This window comes from Pezoporus flaviventris, unplaced genomic scaffold (assembly GCF_033815535.1).
Source record: "Pezoporus flaviventris isolate CSIRO_AGI_PZ_B2104156 unplaced genomic scaffold, CSIRO_AGI_Pfla_v1 ptg000070l, whole genome shotgun sequence".
Lineage (NCBI taxonomy): Eukaryota > Metazoa > Chordata > Aves > Psittaciformes > Psittacidae > Pezoporus > Pezoporus flaviventris.
In genome coordinates, this window is record NW_026892618.1 from 6117368 (window position 1) to 6136766 (window position 19399).

The following is a 19399-nucleotide window of genomic DNA, read 5'->3' on the forward strand; positions in this document are numbered from 1 at the left end:
CAAGACACTTATTTTGTGCATCTCAGAATTCAAAACTTTGGTTTATCAAAGCAGGTAATGACAGTAACAGTTCCACCAGTTTTAAAGGGCTGTAGCTGTGGGAGCTAAGAGCTCTGGATGAACTTCTCTCACTGGGCTTCTATGAGAAAAGATATCCAACAGCTTAGGCATTTTTAGAACTTGCAGTCCAAGTCCCTCTGTACACATGAAATATCTGCATTTTTTTTCCAGATTTTAATCTCCAAAATAAGGATTTATTAGGTACATCTGCTCACGGCTTAAAGCTTACCACTTCCTCTTGGCCTATGGATGAAGCTGTTGAAAATGTAAACATGTTAGCAGGACAGAAAGAGAATTAAGGGACACACCTGACACTAGTGTCCTCCCAACAGAACTGACAAGACAAGAAAAGATTTCCAGATTTGGGACTAAAAAGAGATTTCCAGTGGCCTACTTGGATCAATGAAGCCAGAAAATACTCACCTCCACGTCCCACACATCTAGGACAGCAGGATCCCTGAGGAGTGTATTGCAGTTCCCCTGGTCCACACATGAGGGCTGGGCAGGGTGGAGGAGTGCAGTTCACCTTCCCGTGAGCACAGGAGCACCGGACACATCCAGAGCTGGCCCACTCCGTGCCATGCTGCAGTGCACAACACAACCAAAGGCACAGAAAACACAGTGTGAATCCAGCTGCTGCTGAGACCTGTAAATAGATCTGCTCCCCTTCAAGCCCTACATTAATATTAAATTTACTCTTTTGCAGGCCCTGCCAATCTTGGCACATTGTAGCCCTTACTCCTGGCTGCAACACTGGGGCTAAAAATAAGTTAATACTGTCAAAGTAGTAAACCTGGAGATCAGCCTTATTTTCCTTCCTGTTGCAAAGTGTCATCCAGCAACAACCCACTGCAAAACATCCAGGCTAATGGATACAACCCCTTTTCATTACAGCTTCTGCAGGGCAAATTGTACATTTATAGACATGTTTTCTTTAGAGAAATAGTCAACGTGCCCCATAAAACACATCTCACCACAGCGCTCACCCCGCATACTTAATACACTCTACTGTGAGTAAAACCTCATTAGATTTGCTTATTCATTAATGCAGAAACAAGTATCTCTACCCTGAGGCTGGATGAGGAAAAACTGGCCTCAACAAGAAACATGTCGGAGCATTGCAACACTCCCCAGCAAATAGAGGATGTTAATTTTCAGAAAACATGCAATACTGAATTAGGCAGTAAAAAAGCTCTTGCCAGATAGTGAATACAGATTTTCTTCTATGGAGCTACTGCTTGGTGCCAGTGTTGCTAGCCAGATACTTGCAGAATGATGGTCAAGTCATAAGGCATTACAGTGGCTCACTGACAAAACAATCTTTCCTTGAAGAAATTTGCTCCAACCATCAATACAAGACTTTGCACTAACAAAAAACCCTGTTTAATGACCACCTCAGAGTGGAATTGGTGTGTTACAGATAACCACAGGTACAAACATGCCTCTAATCCCTGTGGCGATACACACTTATTCACCTGACTTCTGTCCTAAGACCAGGCTTACAGACAGATGAAAGACAAAAACTGCAGCAAGAGTACAACACAGCAAAATGCAGCAACAGCAACAACAAGAAATGTAATGTAATATACTAACTAAATATTATTATATTTATATAATATAAAGAAATATGAGAATATATATTATATATAGAAACATGAGAAGAGGATGAATGTAGGGACAGTAGTGACAGGACAAGGGGCAATGGGTTCAAACTTAAAACAGGGGAGATTCAGATTAGATATGAGGAAGAAATACTTCCCTGTGAGGGAGGTGAGGCCCTGGCAAAGGCTGCCCAGAGAAGCTGTGGCTGCCCCACCCCTGGCAGTGTTAGACGTCAGGCTGGACAGGGCTTGGAGCAACCTGCTCTAGTGGAAGGTGTCCCTGCCCATGCAAGGGGGTTGGAACTGGATGAGCTTTCTAACCCTGACCATTCTATGATTCTATGTGCTACCCCTACTATTCCAGTCTTTGTCTAGCTCCTAAAAGATTCATACTGGTCATGCCTCATGCTGAAACAGAGGGTGACAACATCCATCTCGGGTGTACAGCAGCAGGTCCAGATATTCAAACGTATCTGGGCATTTTAGCATATTTCTTAAGATTTGGACTTGACTTGCCTCTTGTCAAACAGAAAAGTCTGTAAGAGACCAGGCACAGAACTTGGGTTCACTGTTAAGACATTTTTCTACATTTACCTATTGTTTTCTGTGATTCATTAACTACTACCCATGAATCTTTATTTTTTTCTCATCTGTAGACACTTACTGTTTTGGCCTTTCAGCACCACTGGGTGAAACCACAACCTGCTTCTTGAATAATTAAGGATTACAAAATACATAACCCAGGTCGCACAAGAATAATCAATCTCTCCCAGCATAGATGGCTGATGAGAGAAAAGCCTTCTTTGTGGATAGCTAATATGTCAAGTTCACTGTGCTTTGCTCCCCTACTAACATTACTATGTTGTCTCAATCATCCACAGAAACAGCAAAGCGAATGAATGAGTGGGAAACTTTCTCCCCTTAAGACAAGAGGACAGATTGCTCAGCAACACATTCCCTTTCTGCAAAGCCTGATGACCAAACTGTTATCATACTACAAGATCTGATTGTGATAGAATATAAGCACGTCACGTAAGCATCCTTCACTAACGTGAACCAGAGAGTTAAAAGCTGGGGAGGATTGCCCCTGCCAAGGAACATAACCAAGCACTCACGCTGTGGATCTGTCCTTCATGCTGGCAAAAGCCTTCAGCCCTAGAGGCACACTCAGGGCAGCACTTTTTGGAGGCTATTTGGAGCACTTCTCCCTAAGAAGAGACAAGAATCCAGTAAGCACATGTGGAACAGAGACTTCAACATGAAGGTAAAGGCATGGGGCCTTACTGGACCTGGTGCTCTGTTTAGACAGTAAAAGTATGAAGTGAAATATATAATGCTGCTACACAAGATCGCTTTGTTGAAGGGTGGCACGTCAGTTTCCTGTATTTGACATTTTACCATCAAAACAAGAGGAGAATTTATAACCCTGACAGTACAATTAGGAAGTCTCCTGCTGTTCCTTCCAACCCAAACCACCTTGTGAGTTTGTGTGAAATGTCACAAGTTTTCTTTCTCTGTTCTCTAAAAGAAATAATTTGATTTTTCAAATTAAAAAAAAAAAAAAGTTTTTCTTCAATACTGTGTTTTTTAAGAGGTGGGAAACAAAACGTAACATTTCATTTAACTTAAACTATTAAACCCTATTCAACTGTGATCATGCTGGGGAGAAGCTGTTCTTGGTTGTTGGCTTGTTCGGGTTCAAACAACAGAAATAATGTTTGCAAATTTTCCACCTACTCAACACATTCGGCATGCACAGCGGTAGGTTCTATATACAAATGTTTAGGATGCCAATGGGGATGCTTTCTGCAGAGCCTGCCTGGTTTTGTTTGTGCTTTCTTGCTGTAAACAAGATCAGCAATATTAGCATAACTCTCATAATGAGCAAACAAGAAATAAACCATGGAGAGGGACTGTGATTTCTGCCCTTGTTCATCAGAGGTTGCTTTCTGCCTTAAGGATGACTGGATTTATTTTTTTTTTCTGAGTTCCTTAATGATCCTTTTGAACATTTCAATGGCCAGACCTTTACGGAACTGTTAAACTCTTTTGTCTTGAAGATTACTGTCCTGGGTTCAGGTCCCCATGTCAAGGAATCACACAGATTCATTTCACACTATAAATCTATTTCCTTTTATAAGCTTTAAGTTTGCCACCTTTTCATTTATTCAATTTTTTAAGATGAACAACATCACTCATTACTGTTGTGCCGTGCCAGCACATTTTTATTTCTCTCTTCCCTAGCAGAGAACTTCCTAATATTTCAGTCTTGCTTTAATCAATACACAGTGATAATAATGGAGGAGAACCAGTAAGAATCAAAATTATTTCCTCATTAATGCTGTCATATTGGAAAACATTTTAACCTGCTTCATAAAGCCATATAATTATATCAGCAATGCCTCTTTAAAACACTAATTTTCATTGCCATCCATGCATGTTACCCCATTAATCCAGATGCTAACGCAAGACCAATTCCATGGCCAATTAGCTGTAGCCATTAATGAAGGCTCAGACAGAGAAAGATAAAACAGGAGACAACAAAAGCTCAATGGCTATCACAAGGCAGAAGAAACTGAAAGACAAACAAACTCAGCTCTGTCATTGTTCATCAGGGTGGAAAGCATCCACCTGCATATTTGAGGAAGACCCAGATCTGTCTTCAAATGTAGGGTGACTGGAAGCTGGGGTCATGCTGGGAGGTCCAAGCCCATTCAGGCACTTCCTTTGGGGACCAGACAGCCCTTGCAGCACAGGCAGTCTGAAAGCTGCTCCAACACCAAGCTTCCGTCTGTAGCATGGTGAAGGGGACAAAGGTTCATACACTGGTTTTTGCCCATGTGTTTCTTGCATAGAAGCTTGCACTGGTGAGATGTGAAAGCGTACAGGAACTGTGCCAGATCCTGGGCAGTCACACACACCCTAAGAAGAGGAGTGGGATTTCACTGTTCCCTCCTGCTCCCCCCAAGTCCTGCTGTGAATTCAAAGGGAGCTGTAGGGAGGCAGCTGAGCCTAGAAGGTTGACATGGCAGCTGTCACCACAGTGTATGAAGACAAGCAGTCAGCTCACCTCTGCCACCTTCTCCAGGAAAACACCTCATGCTGAATCCTGGTTTTGTGTCCCTCTTAATACAAGAGGAGCTTTGCTTACACAGGGACTGTATGACTAACTACCTGAACTGTTCCCACCACACCTTTACAGGTTCCACAGTGTGGCAGACCCAAACACATTTTGACATACAACTATTCCAGGGGTTTAAAGCAGGCGAAGGCTTGGAACTCCAGAGTGACCCGACATTTCTCCCACCACATTGGGTCAGCTAGCATTTGAACAGTTGCAGCTGTTTACCTTCTGAAAGTCACACTGGGGATGTTTGCAAAGGGTAGGTTCACAGGTGACAATATTGCTGTGGCAACGGCACTCTTGGCAGGAATCTGGCTTCCAAATGGTGTTATTCTGCAAACAAACAGAAGTTTTAAATGAGACCCATACAGCACAAGGCAAGTGCTATTTTACACAACAGCAAACAGCTCAGTATAGACTGGAAGAGTAAAGTCTACAATGCGCCACCTTTCCCTCCTCCCACATGCTCCTCACACACAACTTGGTGCCTTTTGTTTAGTGAGTTCAAACATGTAGTTGAAAGACAAGGCCATGCAAGGCAAATCCTAGAATCCTAGACTGATAAGGTTGGAAGAGACCTTAAAGCTCATCCAGTTCCAACCCCCTGCCATGGGCAGGAACACCTTCCACTAGACCAGGTTGCTCCAAGCCCCATCCGGCCTGGCCGTGAACACTTCCAGGGATGGGGCACTCCAAAGACAAGACAAACATTAGGACGTAACCTCCAACAACTTTAGGTGTTCAGAGCATCGCTGGGAAACTTTATAATCCAGTTTGGACTGTCCAAACTTCAGCTATGCCTATGAGCACAGCTTGTGTGGAGGCAGCTAAGGTACCTTTGAGGCTAACCTGCTCCTGGGCAGCTGTGGTACCACTAGCACCCCATGAGCTGATAGAGAACGCAGGTAAATCTTGACATGACTGAACCCAAATGAGCTGTTGAATGTAACACTGAAACTTTTGAGGAAGACAAAGTCCTAGTGTCAAAACCGTGATACAAACGTGGTTATTACATTAAGGGCTGTAAGATGGAAGCAAAGGTCTAAAGAGCCTTAAACTGGAATTAAACAGATTTAGTAAAAAATGCTGAGCGCATGGCCAGGTATGAACAGGCTCTACCTGGTCACATTAATTCCAAAACGTCATGAAGAGAACTCTGATCAAGCAGACAGTCCAACAGATTTGGGAATAGCTGTCGCCACCACTTCATCAGTGTACCCAGCTTGAACACCCACAGCTAATTGGCTAAAGAGTTTTCACCACCCTAGCTTGACCCCTTTCCATTCCTTCCATGCTGAGGTCATGATCCCACGCAACCACCCTGCACTCACAAGGCAGCTCAGACCCTGACGCTTACCAGACTTCTCCTTTCCCACCAGTTTCTCCAAGGGCTGAACAGCCACTTGGGACTCATCACTTTTGGCAGGATGCTTGGAAAACAAAGCCTTCTTTCTCTTTACTCCTGAACACTGACTTCCAGTCACCCTGATACTAAAACAGCATCAGCAGCATCCCAGAGAAGCAGCCAAGTCTGCCTGTCACCCCCCTTCCTACAAAACATCTTGCCTGCACTGAGCTCTTCCACAGTGTCACTTCACCCATGCCAAGCAATCTTTCTCTGGCAGTTTAAAGAAGCAACCAGTAACTATGTACTGAGGTATTCTGAATGATTCAATTGCCATATTCATGTTTAATTAGCTGTTTTTAAAAGCCCACAGTTAAATCCACCAAAAGAAAATGGGGCAAGGAAGATCAGTTTCTTGTCTGAAAATCTCCTTCCCATTAGACAACCCCTGCGCATACAGCAGGCTAAATTTATGCCACACAGGAAATTTTCCTGTGCAGTACAGACAGCTGCTACCCAAGCCATTAAGCCTCATTTTTAATGGATTTGAACAGAGACCAGACTTTGCTACTCATTTACATGATGCAGTGATTTACTCCATTAAGTCAATTTACTCAGAGTGTAAAGTATGACTTAGGCAAATTAAGATATGAGAAGATGATTCACAGTTGACTACTAGAAACATATTTAGGGCTAACTACTAAAACTGTTAAGCATAATGATAAAGCACTGAAATCTGCCTTAAAAGCCCATTAGATTGCTTAATGAGAGCAAAAATATCTTGAAAAATCTGGCCATTTGCTCAGGAACTTATGCAGAAGCTGTTATTGGGTGCTGCAGTCTTGTAATAAGTTCATGTGACCGGCAAGCCAGCCAAGAAGTTCTACAAGCCAGCATGTGCAATGTGTGGGGAGAGATGGTCTTACAAGGCTTCACCTCACCTGCATAACTGAAAGAGGGCACAGGTAGGGGCTCTCTCTTTGTCCACCCATCCTGCATGCAGGGCTGACTGTAGAGGAAAAAAGGCCGGTTGCCTCCCCTGGGAAAGAAGGCTCTTTGTCAAAATGAGACAGCATACCCTACAAGGATAGAGCAAGAGTGCAAACCTGCAAGGAGGGGGATAACCAAAAATGCTGCTGACAATTCCTTGTGCCTCTTCGCTGCTTTAGAGAAGCATTCCATTCTTATCAAACTGTGCTCGTCTCTTGTGGCAGAGTTCATGCAAAAGGAACAAACACTCCGGCACCACCAGAAATTCAAGGAGATTCTCTGTTAGTGTAATGATGATGGCAACACTAACCCCAGTAACAGTATGAGATGGCAGTAAGTGTACAGGTAAGATATCAACAAGATCAAGAGAGATGGTAATTTCTGCTCTGGTAATACAGCTGGTTCTCCTCTCACACACACATGGCTGCGGCTCTAGAAAGGAAATCCTGACTTCATCTGATCTACAGTACGATTTACAGACTGATTTACAGTATGGTTACAGAATAAATTCAGGTTAAGTTACATGTTTAGTGAAGGAGTTAACGCATTCTGCCCTCTTTAACAGAGCTTTATCATACTCAGACTCACCCAAAAGACTCTTAAAATCATGGTTAATACCTAGATCTCCAAGCATCTTTCCACTATAAAGAATGATGTTTAACTGTTTGATGGAACCATTTTATGCATCTATTGATATATTTGATAAATCTATTTGATACATCCTTTGCTTGCTTGTTTCTAGCTGGAAGAAAACCTCAAAGCAGTGGGTGGCAAAGGAGAGAATCAGTGCGAGAACAATGTCAGTGGTAAAAAGAAGCCTGGATTTTAAAACTCGCAGCTCACTGTAGGGTGAGGCTGCTATCTCAGAAGACAGTCACCGGGTAAGCCTGAGCACAGGGAGCAGATGGAGTGCCTCATCACTTGGCTCTCCTAAACCTTCACCTATGGCCTCTCTTCTTCATTAAAATAAAAACTATTTCCATGATGGAATAATGGCCAAACGACTCACATGGCAAGAGGTCAGCACAGAGCCACCCTTACTCACATTTTGAGACTTAAATGCTCAGGTTTCTGATAAGAAAACCTTCTCTTTGCTCTTCTCCTTCCCTTATTTTCTATTACAGCCTAAGCTCAAACCAGCTTTTTCTAAATCCACGTGATAATAATCTACTTGGAACATCTGCATGCATCAGTGATTTCCATTTGCCAGGTATCAGATCAAAACTGACACATCCCCACAGAGGTTTTAAGAATTCATAATCCAGTTAATAGCCAGAAAACCGCTACCTGATTTTTTGGGCATGAGAGTCTTTCACTCAGCTCACGGGTTTCGGTGTTCAGCTCTTTTGACAGTTCAACATTAAGGTTAACATTCCTGACTATGGAGCAACAGACCTAAGCTCAGATTGGAAATATAATAATTAAGTTTACTGATTTCTCTACAGAAAAGTGAAGGGTTTATTCTCTGCAATGCTACCAAATAGAGCAAAATGCAACACTCTGGCTATGAGCCACTGAAAGTGGAAGGCTATTTAACTCCTTTGAAATGGGAGAGAAAAGCAGCCCCTGTACTTCATACACATGATGGAAATCCATGAAAGAAAGTGGAATTTATTGCAGTAATTACTAGTGGTAGCATCCCTGGACACTGATACCTTTAGTATGACATCTCAAATCCATTTTAACACGTTCCCTGTTTACATGGAAGGGCATAGCTGACAGCTGCTAATGCAGGAAAGCATTGAAAGATTTACTGGTACATATTTAGAGCTCTTGTGACCTGGAGAACACCAACTATTGGTATTTTAATTATTCTTTTGGGTTTTTCCATTTCAAATGTGACTATAACTAAGGCAACCAAACACTTACAAGGACGCTTTAAAGCTCCCAGGTGTTAATGTTTGAAACACAGAAGAAGACTTCCTGGTATACACTTAAAGAACTGCTGTAACATCTTCCCCAAGGCACTGTATCTCAGTGGACAAATTATCTGCTACAATTTAAGCACTGAATCCCTATCCTGTTAAGGGTGTACTTTTATCAATGACAATTTAAGAAGCTTTTTCCTTATAAGTACTAATATAATTAACAGTATAAATAATGAAATGCTATGCACAGAGCACTTGGAAGATGGAAAGCACTCCTTAGGCACCAAGTAGTGCCCTTATGATTTATTAATTCTTTGGATTTCCCGACATCAAAAGAAGAAATGATTCCTAATTCAACTGCATTTTAAAACACCATGCTGCAAGGAGAGATATCTACAGTACTTGGTTGGTTTGCAGTACAGGAGCTGAGAAAGCAAGATATGCTCACAAGCCTTTAGAGCTTGCAGGCACCCAGACACAAGGTGAAATAAAACCCAAGACACAGGAGCACAGTGCAAGAGCTTGGAGAATACTGATGAGGACTTAAGAAAAGGCAGGCGAGAGAGCAGAGCTGCGTGTTAAGAAATGGCTAAGAAGAGATAGAGTCAAGAAAGCAACCAACAGTAAAAGCAAATAAGGACTGAAGCAAAGAGTAAACTAAAGAGCAGCTGTGAGCATTCATGGATTGCTGTGCCACACTGTCACATTAAACAGGACACAGAAGACCTTAATCTCTTTGACCATGATTTTTTCGACTGGTTATCACAACTTCATATGGCTGCACCTGTTCCTCCTCTACCTCAGCAAAATACCCCACCCAACAAATCAAAAATAATCAGAGTCTGCTATTAATACATAAAAAGCCTCTGTAATTCAATCCGATGCTACTTAACTTGGGGTATCATCGCACTAGGTAACAATCCGTGCCCTATTCTGGCACAATGACTGCAGAAATAGGCAGCATACAACAGCTGTCTTGTGTCCTTCCTCCAGCCCCTTTTCCATTTCTTACAGCCTCATGAAAACATTTGGTCAATCCATAAAGTGTCACTGGATGCTGGATTGTCCCCTGCAGCACACCAGACGTGTAAAGCCAGTCATCTGCTTGGTGGTATTGCTGCAATTACTAAGGAGGGTGAAAAGAGCAGCCTACAGCCAAAGCCTGAATGTTAGCCAGGAATCAAGCTTGACATTTTTACCATCGTGCTAAACCCAAGGCGGTTGTTCTTGCTTAGCATGTACCTTACTAATTACTTTTCCTGCTTTTATAAGAAACCAGTAGCGTCCAGCCCAAGCACTCCCTGATACTTGCTCTGGGTTGGATTCACTTCCCAAGTCATCCTCGACCAGAGGCAGGTACTGGATGTCTCAGAGGAGGAACGCCAGTCTGCTTTGTTGAGACTGTAGGCAGAGCCCTGAGCAATTACACTTTGGGTAACAATCACCAGCATCACCCACCGGTGGCCAAGTGAGGAGAGTTGGCAGCTCAGTAACAACATTTATCATTTCCACTCCGATTAGTTGACAATACCAGGCAATAGGCAGAATAAACCCAATGTAAAGGAAGCTGAGAGAGAGCTGTGGTCCATGGGGATATCCATTAATGAAGCAATGAAGGGATGAAACTCATTCAGAGACACATAAAGAATTCCGAGTGTCCATTTGGGTTTAGATTTTATGTTTTATCTTTTGCAGCAGGGAGCTGTTGCTGCTGCTGAGTATGTTTTCAAATCTGGTATGTGCTCACATAGAATAAAAACCCCCTTGAAAATGGTCTTTTAATGGCCTTACTCCAGCATGCCCACAAGCAGAACAGCAGATCGGCTCTGTCTCTGAAACCAAATGGAAATTCAGCTCATCTCAGTGGAAACACTTCTGGCCCTGCATTCCTAGGAGTTAACAGTGCAGTTTAAGGCAGCATATACAGCTTGATGAACAGCACATAACACAAACACGCTGTTTCAGGAATTGAGAACTATTTTTCCCCTTCTCCCAGCTATGGAATTAAAAAGTCAGACAAACTAAACCAAAGTACTGTTTTCACAGTTCATTAGTCTGATGCTTTCCTACATTTTCTAACTGTTCAGTCTTTCACCAGTTGTACCAGCCTTGTACAACTAGAGCCTACAAATAAAACTTCCCACTAGCTCTAAGCTATTTTAGGGATGGGAAGACTATGATATTCTAAGATATTCGTAAATGACTCAGGTGCTGCTGTAAATTTTATCCTACCTTTCATACAGACACAAAAACAATCACTGGGAAAGGGCTCAAATGAATCAAATGTGCAGAGCAAACAAGGTGGAGGAATTACAAGAGTGGCTTAAAACTGCACACACAAGCAATTCTCCTTAGCATCCAGGAAAAACATTCAGGGTCCTCCTGCTGGGTGTTTTCTCCTTTACTCAAATAAGTTCCTAACCTACCAAGTGGCAAATTTCAAACATCCCCCCCAAAATGACTTCTGAATGAATATCAAACCCAGAATGTCTGATTGAACAGCTGTTGAAAAGAAGGGAGGTAAGGGATTCATTTAACCTAAGTTTGATCACAGCTTTAATTATCACATTTGTTACAATATAATGGCTATCTCTGGAGCAGCAGGAGACACAATCTCCACGGTGTGATGCTTTGGTGCACATGCAAAGTGCACAGGTGTAGCCAAGGCAAAGCACAGCTCTACCTGCCCAAGAGCACCAGGGAGGTTCTGTTCCACCTCCTGAAAATGCTGCTGCTTGTTTGAGAATTGAACCTGTGGAAGCTGCCAGGGCTTCAGCAGTCAACATCAACCAGTGAAGGCTGCACAAACGCAGGCAGCTGCTGTCAGCTGGTGTGCACAGAACCACAGCCTGAGAAACAATAAAATCAGACTTGAAATTGGCCGTTAAACTGACTTAATCCGGCGCATCTATTAGAAGGGATTCCTTGCAGAGCATAGCCTGGCTATATCCCCTCTAGGAAACACTGCTGGCCTTTTGAGCTTGTATTTTTATGTTTTGTAAAGGAAAAGGGAATATCCTCTGTTGTCCCAACACAGATATGTCAAATGATGAAGTAATATCACCAGCAGTAATGAAGTAATATCACCATGCGTGATTTTAAATTCATCCTGTTGTGCTGCTGAAATGCTGGCTATGTTAAGCCAAATGCTTCAATGTTAACTATATCTAGTCAGGGCAGAATGAACAAGACAGGCTAAGCCTTTTATCCTATTTCTAACAAAAAATCATCAGGCCATGAAAATCACTGCAGCTCAGGCAGCTGATTCAGCAGAGAAAGAATGTATCTTTCAGACAAAGTCATTTGCAGTAGGCCCTGGAAGTAGTGTATCGGGTGAAACATTACTTTATTTCTGCTCCTTGAAGGAAACAATATGCTCCAAAGCAATTCTTCAAGCCCCTTTAGCAAATACATAGGTATCTCCAATTCCAAGCTGGATATTTAAGAGGTATCCTTTCGAAGTGTAAAGCAAAGAATTATGCACCTCGAACCCTACTATTGTTACTGTGGATCCAAGCAGAGTAATCTCCCATACAGCTCCCAGGAAACACAAACCTTTACGTCCTTATCTTCAATCTCAGCTCTCTTTGCAGCAGCTTAATAAACTGGTTCTCTCTTTCCTTCAAAGAGGGAAGGGGACCCCTGCAAAGTCATTAATCTTTGTGAACAAAGACTTCATTACTGAACAAAAATGATTAGGAGAGGGCTGTAGAAAAAAGGGATTTTGCAGGCTGTCTTCATGTCCTCTGGTATTGTTCCAAGAGCCTCTGGTTCACTGGTAGCTACCAAGATTGAACAAAGTGGTGATTTTATGACCAAGCAAATTGAAATTAATGGCAGAAAATGGTATGTAACAGCTTAGTATTTCACTTTAACATACATGTTCTGGGTTGCCTTCTGTTACAAATGATTAAATTGATTGACTTTGGCACACAGAAACTACAGTCTCAAAAACAAAATCAGGCTTAAAATATCCTGAAAAGGGCAAAGATGATATATGTATTTGTGTGATTCTTTTAAGGAAAGAGGTCTCTGTGATCTTTTTTGATAGATGAAATGTAATAATAGACACTGATTTTAAAATGCTTTGTACCATCCATCTCCTGCTTTATTCCCTGCATTTCTCCTCCCACGTGTTAATCAGGTAATACCAAGAGGCTTTTCTTCCTGTCTGCCCCACAGAGGGAGGAATTATCCTTGAAGAGCCTTTGTTGAACCAAAACGCAGTAACTAGATTCACAGTAGCAACAGGTAACAGGCATAAAGAACACAGGCATCAATCTATTAAACAGTTCCTTTCATAAGTAATTAGAAGGAAAAAGGAAGAGGTGCTGGAAGGCAATACTGAGGTGGATGGGGATATTCCCTTGTGCTGTAAAACAGCAACTCCATCAGCAGTACATTTTTGCTTATTACTGTTTGATTTAGGGATTACATCTGTCCAGTTATTATCTGCATTATCAGCACACTTGCCTATCTGAACAGTGTGCAAAATAACTTCACATTCAACCATTTCACCTTGAAATATGCCAGCACTGAATTTCCTTCCTGTCTGACTTAAAACCAACAACAGACTGAGTAGTGACACGTATTTTCAAAACATAAAGCCTCCCACTGTAATTCCAGATCGTAACTTCCATCAAGATGACTGCTGGACAAGAAGGGAAAACATGAATAAAGACCTTCGTGTCCCTCATGCCTCCATCTGTGTACACCACAGTGAAAGCAATAATCTCCCCTAGTACATTTATTACCTAAATAAAAATTTACGTGGGCCTGTAGCTGTAGTTCAGACTGTTTCCAAGACACACACTGGGATGGTCATTATCGGGACAGATCAAGAGTGACAGCATGGGAGGAAGGAGAAGCTGTGTGCCCCATTAAGCAAAGAGGTCCTTATTATGTTCACCAGGTCACAAGTGCTCTAAAAATGACCATTTTTTTACAGTGACAACAAAGCACAGCCCACACCAAACAAGCTGAGCAGAAACACAGCAAATTATCTCTTACTCGACAAAAAAAGGAATTCCCTGGTATGAGGTTACCCTATCTGCTTTGTGGTCTTCCTTGCCTCCACACACATCTCCATTAACAGAAGTTTTTGCTACTGAATTGAGACTCATTTCCCTCCTCAGGGAAATGTTTAATGCATTGTCTTATTCTTTCCAGATTCTTTCCCTCCTATTCATTAGTTATTCAGTTTTTATGATCTTTTCTTCCTTTATTGCACTATTAAATAACAAGGGCACAGCCTTGCACACACAACTAGCTGGAGCTGAAGAAAAGGATAAACACCGCCTGGTACAGCGTCTTCCTTTGTGACATCCCAAGTAATGAGCAAGATGCCGCTTGCCCTGAGAAAAACACTGCTAAGCATCCACAAGGCAATTCTAAAATGGTTAGGTTGGAATGGGCATTGAAAGTCACCCAGTTCAACCCTCTGCCATGGGCAGGGACACCTTCCACTAGACCAGGTTGCTCCAAACCCCGTCCAACCATGCCTTGAACACTGCCAGGGATGGGGCAGCCACAGCTTCTCTGGGCAACCTGTGCCAGCATCTAAACACCCTCGTAAGGAAGAATTTCTTCCAAAGATCTCATCTAGATCCTCTTTCAGCTTAAAGCCTTTTATTCAAAAATCTGCTTTAAGCTAGTACTAACCAAAAGCAAAATACCTTGTTTTGTTGGAGGGCATATTCAGCAGCAGAGCACACAACAGCATCGCCACAACAATCACTACAACAGCATCACTATAACACCATGATAGGCTTGGAAGTCAACAATAGAGCTGAATATGGGAAATGGTAAAGACAAGGAGGGATGAGTGATAAATATGCCCTTGAAGAACCAAGAAACAGAACTAACGTTATTGGCAATTTGCGCTTGGCTTTATGTCCATTGAGAGGACAAGATCAGGCCTAATTCTCCTTATGGTCTCTGAGTTGTAAAAGGTGGCCAAAAGGTCTACTCAAACCCACCAACTGCCTTCCCCTGTGGGCAATTGCTCCTGGGAGCAACCAGTCACCAACAGTGATGGGGATTCTTAGAAAGAAACATGCAACAAACTTTGCTGTGATATGTATACTATGATGCAGTTTCAGCTTGAAATGATGACTTCTCAAGAGGACAAGAACCACCTTTTCATACCTCAGGTGGGCAATCAGCATCACTGTACTCCACTCCAGCAGGCTACTGACGGCAAGCCCAGTATTTACTAATATTATCAATCCAACCACATCCAGTGCCAAGTATCCTGTTTTTTATGACAAACCTGTATGCTATCCAGTGCCAATGCTGCCATCCATTACGGTTGTCCCTAAAATAAATCAAGGGAGACTGACTCATGACACTGAAAAAACTGACAAGATCAACCAGGTCTGGTCTACACCCTCAACTGCAGGTTGGCACCAGGTAGCTCGCATCAGAAAATGCAATAAAGGTTCAAGAGGAGTGAGCAGGTTGAGGGAGCAGAGGCAAAACCAGCAAAAAAATAACTTCAGGGCTGGAAATGGTGGTCACATGAACACAACCCCTTGCTTCTCAGGGAGGGAAGGATAAATAACAGTTGTGTAAGGCATTTAAACTCCCTCTCATGAGACAGGTAAGAGAAACACAAAAAAACAGGCATGGTCAGTCTCAGTAGGAGAGGCACTGTTGTGTTTGTTAGCATGATTGGCCATCAGTCAGAGATAAATCATATTATCCATTGATAAGTGGCAGCATTCAACAGGAAGTAAATTGCAGACCTCATTGGGCTTGTGCTGGAACAGTTCGTTTTGCTTTCATTATTCAGAAGCAGTGCAGAAAAGGCCATGGCAAAAGAAATATTTATTTAAAGTCCTATAATCCTATCTGAAGTATATTCATTTTTTCAATGCACAAGAATAGAATAGTAGAATCAAGTAGGTTGGAAAAGATCTTTAAGATCATCAAGTCCAACTATTCCCCCAGGACTGCCAAGACCACCACTAAACCACTAAACTGAGGGACTCGTCTACACAGTTCGTGAACACTTCCAGGGACAGTGATTCTACCACTTCGAGTATCTGAGCACCCTCTCTGTGAAGAAATTGTTCCTACTGTCCAATCTAAACCTCCCCTGGTGCAGCTTGAGGGCGTTTCCTCTTGTCCTGTCACTTGTCACTGGGGAGAAGTGACTGACCGCCACCTCACTATAACCTCCTTTCAGGTAGGTGTAGAGAGTGATAAGGTCCCCTCGAGCCTTCTCTTCTCCAGACTAAACACCCCCAGTTCCTCAGCCATTCCTCATCACACTTGTGCTCCAGGCCCTTCAACCCGCTTCAGCGCCTCAATGTCTCTCTTGTACTGAGGGGCCCAGAACTGAACACAGAATTCAAGGTGCAGCCTCACCAGTGCCCAGTACAGGCAGATGAGAACTGCCCTGGCCCCGCTGCCACACTATTGCTGATATAGGCCAGGATTCCATCGACCTTCTTGGCTGCCTGGGCACAAGCTGGCTCATGTAATGCCATGAGCTACTCTTCCAATATGCCAGGGAAATGTCAGGAGTTGCTCTGACAATAAATGTAATCCATACTGTGCACATCCCTCCACTTTGCTCCCTTTACAACAACAACAAAAAAACCAGACAAAAACAGTTTTACAAACTTTGACTGTCCAGAATAGATGCAAGCTAAGGGACAAAGATTACCATAACCACAATAGCTCATGCATGTGAATTTTTCTCTCTCACCCTCTCCTCTGTACTTAACATCTTGCTCAGAATAAATCTGTAGTAAAAGCTTGGGAACAATTTATACGGCAAGCCTGTAACGGTGACTGGAGCTGTAAGAGTAAAAAAGAGCGTGTGCACAAGCACTTATTTAGACTCCTGAAAATAGACCAGGTGGTCCTTAAATATCTCTGATGCTCATCGTTTAAAAAAGGGACAGTTTTATATCAAAGCACTTTATTCCTTCACTGTAGTGCTGTCTGAATCTACAGAAGCTGCTCCATGGAAATATTCAGCAGAGGCAAAACATATGCATCCCTTAAATTCAGGTTTAAGAAGAAAAAGCATCTTCACTCCATCCTCAGGCAGGCAAGAATGGGATGAATATTATTGAAAATAACACCTAAGAATTAGCTTTTGTTAACCATTTTGTTTCTGCTTCCTTAATAAGCTTAAATGAAAGGCCTGCTAATGTGTTTTTCAACATACAGCTCTTGGGGACATAAAGCCTCAGGCATAAATGTCTGCACGCACTCAGAGACAAGAGAATAACAGAGAGCTTTCATCACATCACTCTCAGTGCTGCCACGGATATTTGCCAGTCTGAAGATTGCTCACTGACATGATGTGAGGTCGCTCTTGTCGTGCTACTTCACGCTTGGCTAGAAATAACTGCTACCTCATTACAAATTTAATAATGACACCGTGATATGCTGTAACTCTTCTTTGCAATTTTTTTTTTTTTCCCCCCTTCTTAAGAAAGGTCTGAAACAGATTAACTTTTACAGAGCCCAGGTAGTTTTAATTTCCCCCCCCTTTTTTCCAGATTTTGCTCAGGTAGTTTTGATGCGGCTTAAGACACACCTCCACAATGCTTTTACCTCCAGGCTCCTGCAGGAACCTGACAAGGTTTTTACTCTTCCTTCACCTGCATTTACTTTGAGTAAGTCTGGGAAGAGTCCCATGCTCGACAAGCTGCCTATACCCTGAATGATTCACAGCTTCCCTGAAGAACAAAGGTATTTAGGAGAAGTGACACAAGCAACCTTCTCTGGGGATGCTTCATGGCCATCCTTTCCAAGTACATGGATGGATAACACCATTTGAAGAGTCATGACAAAACTGGATCTAACCACTTGCTGCATGGATGAATGCCCCAGCATTTCATTCACCTTGCCATCACTCAGGTACTCAAGAGTAAAAAAATCAGAAGTATCACCCCAATTCACAGCAACTTGCAAAACAAGTATTTGCATTTTTTGGTCTCTGTCTTTCAAGCTTAAGCCAGTTTCTTCCTGACCCAAGTTTCTGCTAACTCCAATTAGTGCAGAGCTGACAAGCAGTAACACTTCAACATCATCTATGCCTAAGCACACTGTCCAAGCAACTGTCAGGAGGCAAAAAACTACTGTCCTCTCCAAACACACCAAATGGCTTAGTGAGGTGATGGGTGCAATGTGGTCTAGCAAACAGGGAGTTCTTAAGAAGGCCTAGTCATGTAATGTCATCAGCTGCAAACAAAATTCAGAGTACAGAACCAAACCAGAGGTCAGCCTAGACAGTGAAGAGGTCAGCTCCGAGACAGTGGAGAGCATCTGATGGTCCAAAGCTAAGTACAAGCAACCCTGCAGCAAGAAGACACCTGTCTACCGCAAAGGCCCACCTGGGTGCCTACTAGCCCAAGATGGCATTAGACCCACAGGTATGAGATTTCATAGCCCTTAAACAATTTGATCAGCACCAGCTCATGAACCACATAAAATATCTGATCCCTTTCTGGAATTCCAGCACATGGTCAGCGTCAAAGACTACCTACAGCAACAACTTCCATCCAGTGGTCAGTGATACCTGTGGGGTGAAGGCAGCACTGCTGCTCTGTAATCTGAGTGCACATTGTTTTCTGGAGGTTCTTAAGCAGTCTCTGAAGAAAGCTTACCTTGAACAACACTCTGGGTTTATTTCTTGTCCTGGCCAGTCTGAGCTACAATGGAAGGCAGGAGAGGTTCCCCAGTCATACAGCTGTAAGTCTTAAGAGATTCCCCACCTCCATATTGCCCAATTCGCACTGTACCATAAATGTGATCAGCAGCCTGGAGACTTCCTAGAGCTATAGGAAACCCACGAAATGTATGAATGTGACCTACCTGACCGCATGGATGAACTCAGTTATAAGGAAGAAGACCTCCAAAGGAAAAGTAGGTTAATCCTTGACTGCACAAGACCTGTACCACAGAACACTGCTGTGAAGCACAAAGAAGAATTCCCAGAACTAAAACACCTGACAAGTACTTTCAGCCTTTTTAAAGTGCAACCATCTTTCTCAAAGACCTCAGTGATGGCCGTTTCCATCTTGATGCTTCTAAGACTTTCACGTGTCCGTCTACATGTGACTTAGCATGCTTTTCAAATCAGCAGCATGTACATAAAGCACAACCTTACAATAAAAAAGGGTAGGGGATTCAGACAAATATTTTATTACATTTTTTACTCTCCTTCTTCTTCCCCCTTTTTATCCTCAAGCAAAAAACTAAAACTGAACTGGGAGATGCAAGACTACTGAATCCATTTTCTTTTCTGTAGGATATTTACCTGTCAGCACCTGACAGTCTGGAAGGGGAGAAATAAAACCTTAACATACAAATAAATGTTGATTTGAATACTGCAGATCCACACGCCTGTTAGACTGAAGGATGTTAAAATAAAACACGCTGCAAGTTT

General features: G+C 42.6%; 1 protein-coding gene across 1 annotated transcript in view; it reads right to left on the reverse strand.

Moving 5' to 3' along the window:
* The window catches only part of FRAS1 (Fraser extracellular matrix complex subunit 1), a 156929-nt gene that overhangs the window by 99252 nt on the left and 38278 nt on the right, over positions 1 to 19399 (reverse strand). The window contains exons 3-5 of the mRNA XM_061472100.1: positions 5011 to 5118; positions 2777 to 2869; positions 484 to 643 (exon numbers count right to left, since the gene is read on the reverse strand). Coding sequence (XP_061328084.1) covers positions 484 to 643; positions 2777 to 2869; positions 5011 to 5118 — 361 coding nt within the window. The remainder of the gene's footprint in view (positions 1 to 483; positions 644 to 2776; positions 2870 to 5010; positions 5119 to 19399) is intronic.